The following is a 7500-nucleotide window of genomic DNA, read 5'->3' on the forward strand; positions in this document are numbered from 1 at the left end:
GTAGAGTCGTCCGACTGCGGGCCGTCCATGGTGGTCCACACCAGCGTGCCACACCTAGGAGAGAAGGAGAGAGAGAGAGAATTTAGAATTTTCAAAACACCTTTATTACAAATTATTGGAATACAGAAGCACAAAAAGTGCCATGGAGTAACAATCACACAAAAAAGTTACATAGGTAGGCCTAAATACATCTTACATCTCAGCCAGGTGACAATACATGTGTAAAAAGCAATTCATCGTTCCTATCAGAGCACACAGCACCATTATGACACCAGATTTGTTCAAAAACCTCCACATCGTTCATTAGCGTATAGAAGCGAAAATCAATTAAAATGCGAGGTCTCACAAGGGCAGCAAAAAGCAGCACAATATCGACACTTGTGTCTTCTTCAATTTTTTTTCTTCTGCTAACATATATATATAGAGAGAGAGAGAGAGAAAGAGGGAGTGAGAGACAGATTTCATATCCACCTCACTACAGTCCTAGCCTCGCACGCCATCCTTCGTACTTCCGCCAAGACACTTGGCTCAGCACTACGTCTGGTACCTGTCTTCTGTGGAGCGATGTTGACCGGTAGGATTTGCGCCGGTGTTCTGACAAACGGTCCTACATTGTAATTTTATCCTACGGTAGGATGTTCTCTCACACTTGTCTGTTAAACGGTCCTACATCGCCATAGATAGACGTCAGACATGTTTGTTCAACAACTATAAGTTAAATCCTGATTTTTCCGAAAATGTCCTTCCTGCTTCCTGCAATCGCGTCAGATCAAACAAAGTCCAGACCATGAATACGAAATGGAAATGGTAGTATTATGGGATGGTCAGGACCAGGCTACTACAGTCCTGCATTATCCCCTTCCTTCCTCTTTTGACTCCAACATTAACCCTTGCCTTCCTCCCCCCCAACATTAACCCTTTGTTTCCCTCTTCGCCCCCCGTAGAGTCGTCTGAGTACGGGCCGTCCATGGTGGTGCACACCAGTGTGCCGTTCGGCATCCAGCACCTGGAGGAGGAGAAGGAGCGCGTGCAGCCCCTCATCATGGACGAGCTGCAGCGTCTCATGCCCGACCTGCCGCAGCCCGCCAGCATCAAGTGCCAGAAGTGGAGGTACTCCCAGGTGAGAGAAAAGGAAGTCCCCACAAAACCCCATCCACCACCCTACCCTACCCTACCCCATCAGCTCCTCATGGCAGGTATTCAGGACTCTGGCACATACACCATCAGGCCCAGAGGCCTTCAGTTTGGGGAGAGAGAGAGAACGAGAGAGAGAGAGAGAGAGAGCGAGAGAGAGAGAGAGAGAGAGCGAGAGAGAGAGAGAGAGAGAGAGAGACGTTTAACGTTCAAAATCCCTTTATTGAACCATTTGTTGTCCAAACATCCCCAAGATATTCCTACACCCCCAACCCACCCTACCCTACCTCATCAACGCTTTAACCCACCACCCAACCCACCCTACCCTACCCCATCAACGCTTTAACCCACCACCTGCATTATGGTCCATAGCTTGACATTTGTCAGAGCTGGTGAGAGACGTTTGACGTTTAAAATCCCTTTATTGAACCATTCGTGGTCCAAACATCCACAAGATATCCCCACACCACCCAACCCACCCACCGTCTCATGCCCGACCTACCGCAGCCCGCCAGCATCAAGTGCCAGAAGTGGAGGTACTCCCAGGTGAGAGGAAAGGACACTTTTGACGTTTAAAATGTCTTTATTGGGCACAGACGTTGCTTAAAGTGGTGGTTCGCTATTTTAGACATTAAGCCCTGTTTGTTAGACTTCTGGGGTGAAGTAGAGATGTTCTCATCACAATTTTGACATTTGGTGCTGAACGGAGCATTTGGGTATCCAAGACTGCAGCCCCCCCACCTTACATTGACTCCAATAGAGCACTCAAGCAATCGATTATAAAATGGCATTAAACTTTCGTTCGAGAAGACATGGAACTCACCGTGTGGTCAGTGGTAGACAGCGATAAATTGACCCGAAAATTGCAGCGAAATATGCCTTCTAACTGTTGTTTAGCATTTGGCGGACCTATTTTTCCCCAGACGCCGTTGAATAGCAGTAGACATCCAGCCAGTAGGTAGCGATAGTGTGTTGTTTGTGTAGACATCAAGGAGCGAGGTAGAACGGCTATCTTTGAGCGGGACTGGCTACAAAAAATACAGCTTGCATACAAACCATAGATAGTAACGTAAACAAGCGCACCCCCATTTCCGGTCACGCGGAGTAATACGAGTCAAAACAATACAATCAATGAAGACGGACAATAATGATAATATATCTTCTCTGGAAGCGTATTTCGCTGTGATTTTCGAGCCAACGTATCGCTGCCCACCTCTGACCACTCGGTGAGTTTCATGTCTCTGCAAACGAAAGTTTAATGCCATTTTATGATCGATTGCTTGAGTGCTTCATTGGAGTCAATGTAAAGGTGGGGGGGCTGCAGTCTTGAATACCCAAATGCTCCGTTCAGCACCAAATGTCAAAATTGTGATGAGAACATCTCTACTTCACCCCAGAAGTCACACAAACAGGGCTTAATGTCTAAAATAGCGAACCACCACTTTAAGCGCAGGGCTGATAGTATTCAGGCTCCATGCCTGATTTCAGGCTTGACAGAGTTTGCAAAAATAAAAACATTGATAACAATTAGCCATTAGGTTATTCTTATCTCAGAAAGTGTTACAGGTTCAGGGTTTCCTTCTACTATCAGGCTTGAATAATGGTCATACACAGGCTATTAAATGTTTGAATAATGTGTCACAATAGGCCTACATTACGTCTCTATGCAGTATTTTGTCGTCGTCGTTAGAGCAGGGGAAAAAGTTCTGGCTCAGGATTTTTTTTCACCATCACCCCTGTAAGCGGCTGGGCACTGGACTGCTACGCTGGCGACCCAGGTTCGATTTCAGGTCATTTCCCAGTCCTCCCCATCCCCCCCATACATGAAAAGGGGGATCTTCTCCATGGTTCGCCATTTTGAATTTCCAAAAATAGCCATTTTTAGCTACAAAAATGACTCTACTTGGACCATACTAGAAAATATTTGGTTATTACTTAGTAAACTTTCATGTAAAGATCAAATTTGGCAATAGGCAGCAGCATAGTTGCAGTACCTTGGTAACACTTCCAAATAAGGGGCCATAATTAACAGTAAAGTAGCTACAACCTAATACTTAAGTAAGGGTTAATAATCATTACTTAATGCCACATTAGACACATATTAATTGTTATTAATGCATTAGTAAGCAGTTACTTAACTATTAGATAACTATTACCTTGTGTTACAAGTTAATAGCATATTATTATTTAACTAATAGATAAGTAAGGGCACAGTTAATAGTTAAGTAGCTGTCAGGTCATACTTAACTAAGGACCAAAATTAACACTTACTTAATACAAAAGCAAGGCATAACTAATGGTTAATTAATACATAAATATTGGGTTTTGGGACCCTTATATTAGAGTTCCCTGAGCATAACTAATGGTTAATTAATAGCTGCTAGATATCGGTGTTTGGGACCCTTATATTAGAGTTGGCTGCGGATAACTAATGGTTAATTAATCGATAGATATTGGCGTTTGGGACCCTTATAATAGAGTTGGCTGAGCATACCTAATAGTTAAGTAATTAATCTACTGTGACATCTAGTTTTCACTCGTTCAAATCACTGTAATAGTGGCAACAGGAGCCATTATATAGCAAGGATTGGACGTACACTTCTCAATGATGGTGGGGTGATGAGATGTAATTTTTTCATGTACCATTTATTAGTTTTAATGGTAATAACCCTACAATAAATGCAGAGCATTATGAATTATTTAGCGAAACTAAACCATTCCTTTGTGATAATTAAGTTAATGTTTGAGAATATTAGCTCCAAGAAGAGCAGTGCATGATGGGTATGCAATCTATAGACAACAATAATTCGGTATTATTTAATCATTAGATATGCCTTACTTTTGTATTAAGTAAGTGTTAATTAAGGTCCTTAGTTAAGTATGACCTAATAGCTACTTAACTATTAACTGTACCCTTACTTATCTATTAGTTAAATAATTAGGCCTATATGCTATGACCTTGTGACACATAATAGTTATCTAGTAGTTAAGTAACTGCTTACTAATGTTTAACATGTGAATTAATAACAATTTATATGTGTCTAATGTGGCATTAAGTAGTGATTATTAACTGTTACTAAAGTATTAGGTTATAGCTAATTTGCTGTTAATTATGTTAATTATAATTATATATATGGCCCCTTACCATGTGTCTCAAGTTAATAGCATATAATTATTTAACTAATAGATAAGTAAGGGTACAGTTAATAGTTAAGTAGCTATTAGGTCATACTTAACTAAGGACCTTAATTAACACTTACTTAATACAAAAGTAAGGCATATCTAATGATTAAATAATACCGAATTATTGTTGTCTATAGATTGCGTACCCATCATGCACTGCTCTTCTTGGAGCTAATATTCTCAAACATTAACCTAATTATCACAAAGGAATGGTTTAGTTTCGCTTCAAAACTGTTACTCTTCATAATGTTCTGCATTTATTGTAGGGTTTTTACCGTTAAAACTAATAAGTGGTACATGAATATATAATGGCTCCTGTTGCCACTATTACAGTGATTTGAACGAGTGAAAACTAGATGTCACAGTAGATGAATTACTTGACTATTAGGTATGCTCAGCCAACTCTATTATAAGGGTCCCAAACACCAATATCTATCGATTAATTAACCATTAGTTATCCGCAGCCAACTCTAATATAAGGGTCCCAAATATCAATATCTATCTATTAATTAACCATTAGTTATCCTCAGCCAACTCTAATATAAGGGTCCCAAAACCTAATATTTATGTATTAATTAACCATTAGTTATGCCTTACTTTTGTATTAAGTAAGTGTTAATTTTGGTCCTTAGTTAAAGTGTAACTTGCAGGTTAAACACCACTAAATCTCATTTTAAGAACCTCAATACATAAATTTAGATGTGATATATGTCAAAATACCGAATTATTGCATAAACAACATTTTCAGAAAACTTTGTCAAAAATAACGGCGGCTTCTTTTAAACAAACATTTAGAATCCGACGTAGATAGAGGGAGTCGCCGCGTTCTACAGACATACTAAGCACCGCAGAGAATAGGCCAGATTATAATATTGTAACACCTTTCCAGACCTATAGGCTACATTTCAACAAGTTAAATGGCCTTAAACAGTGGCAGTATCCACCAGATACCGTCTGAACCATTTTATAATTTAAAATAGGCCTAATAATATTTTTTTTTGTAGGTTTCCTCCATGTCAATGCGCTGCAGCAGCGCCATGAGGGTGTGCCAGACCGTTATTAGGCTACCGTAGGCCTATTTCCTCGATTTGTAGCCGGCCTCGTTTTGTAACCGGTGCGCTTTAAATTACTCATTTTGCACAACGTGTTAAAGTTAAAAAAAATCGGAACGTGTGTAGGCTAGGCGATGCCTACTTTAATAGCCTAAATTGTAGCCTAACATTTAAATGCCTCCTCTCCAAGCGGCACAATCGAAACTTAAGGTGCTTGCAAGTTTGCCTGGTAGCCTATCCAACAAGACAAGCCATGTGACATTAAACATAGCCGTCGTCTTGCGAAGAGTTGGACGAGTTGGCATGTGTATGAGAGAGAGAGAGAGAGAGAGAGAGAGAGAGAGAGAGAGAGAGAGAGAGAGAGAGAGAGAGAGAGAGACGTGCTTCCCGAAAGCGCTTTGCAGAAAGGGAAAGGTGATGTCTCCAAATATTAGGCCTACACAAAATACCTCTTAGTAAAGTAGACATAAGTGAAGTATTTTGCTTAATAGCAAAGCCGACTCGATTGGTTCATATTGCTCAGAATAGACCTCATACCGAAGTCCACGTTTTAATGGAGTTGCATGTGCGAGGTTGCAACTGTTGCGACTGTGCTAGATCACGCCGAACAGGTGCTTATACTGGAGGCTCTTGCGCAAACAGTTAAGTCACTGCATACCCGCCAATGATGAAGCAGGTTTCTTTATTAGTTTTAAGAAAACAGCCTTCCCGGCGCACAGGGTGCAGCCATTTAAAAAAAACTGGTGCCATCTCTGACTGGCCAAGATGAAATCGTATGCACGCTTCGAGATTATAGCCTACATCGCATATGAGATGATTATGAGATGACATTGCATTTCCCACCACTATCTCGAGACATTGTCTTAGACGTTGACGGGCAGCGGGAGACATGCATCCACATCTCCCAAACTCAACGACGAGTGCTGCCAGTGCACATTTCGCCCCTAGCACCACACACGTGGACAGCTCGCAATGCAAAAATAGGTAGGCTATAGGTAATATTTGTGCTGGCATTTTTGTTTCAGTTTTGTAACGAGGATTATAGCCTCTGAAGACTTGATTTCTTCTAGCCTACGGGAATACTTTTTTAGTTTGGTATAATTACGGACAATGCAAATAACTGTTTTTTGTGACATGCGGACATTTTTGGAGGGAATATAATCGAAAGTCCCACCGCCTGGTTTATTGTTTTGTGACGTGCATGTGGATGAGCTTTATTGAAGTTTCATGTAATAGGCCTAGGCCTAATGAGCAGTGAACTGAAATTGAATATAGGCTATATGCCATTTTTACAACATGGCATTTTTCTCGGGTGCTATGAGTATTGTTTTGCACCGAGTAGGAAACGTTTGACGCCATGCCACTCACAGTGAGTGACCATATTATTTCTCATCATTGTCGGCAAAGGGTAGGGCCTTCAACCATAGCCTATTATATAGTTTGGTCTTTTTGTAGCCTGTAAACCAACCCCCTCGTGAAACTGTAACGCGCTTCACATAGGAGTAGTGCCGCGGTTTCAGCACCATGGACAGAGGGCGCAAGTCCATTTAGGCGGCAGGCCTTATACTCCACGGCAAATGCCGTTTTTGGGAAAAAATATTAAAGTAGTCGCTATTTCTAAGTAGCCTATGTAATGATCTACTTTGAGACTATTTTAGATTTGCCTATGAAATGCATCTCTCATGTGAAAGCAAAGGAGAGATAGGCCTAGATATCGCCCCCCTGTTTATACTCGCAAATTACGCATGGCCACAGACAGCGCGGATACCCAGAACAGTTTCATATTCTAGATAAACCGATAGACCCGCTGATCTGTCTTTTTTAATACACAATGCACAAACACAGTAATAGACCATTTTCAATAGCCCACATACAATATAACTGTCCACTTTTCCCAGCCTCTCTACTAGAACCAAAATGGTTGGTAAGCCTACATCCAGAGAGCTGAGAGCTGAGCCAGAACTTTAGTTGGACTCCCTCTATCTACGTCATAGAGGCTCTGCCAGTGAGGAGCCCAATACTTCAGAAGTAGCTGTAAAATGATACATTTTCATAAAAATATTGCAGTTTGGCTTTGTTATAGACTGTGAATTTCACATATATGTTTCAAAACACCTCTCCTGACAACATC

The 7500-nt window shown here is 41.1% G+C and overlaps 1 protein-coding gene across 2 annotated transcripts in view; it reads left to right on the forward strand.

The window, feature by feature from the left end:
• The window catches only part of rnls (renalase, FAD-dependent amine oxidase), a 136124-nt gene that overhangs the window by 104002 nt on the left and 24622 nt on the right, over window positions 1-7500 (forward strand). For both annotated transcript variants that reach the window (XM_063221358.1, XM_063221359.1), the window contains exon 6: window positions 945-1120. In XM_063221358.1, the coding sequence (XP_063077428.1) occupies window positions 945-1120 (176 nt within the window). The remainder of the gene's footprint in view (window positions 1-944; window positions 1121-7500) is intronic.

Source organism: Engraulis encrasicolus, chromosome 17 (assembly GCF_034702125.1).
Source record: "Engraulis encrasicolus isolate BLACKSEA-1 chromosome 17, IST_EnEncr_1.0, whole genome shotgun sequence".
In the NCBI taxonomy this organism is placed as follows: Eukaryota; Metazoa; Chordata; class Actinopteri; order Clupeiformes; family Engraulidae; genus Engraulis; species Engraulis encrasicolus.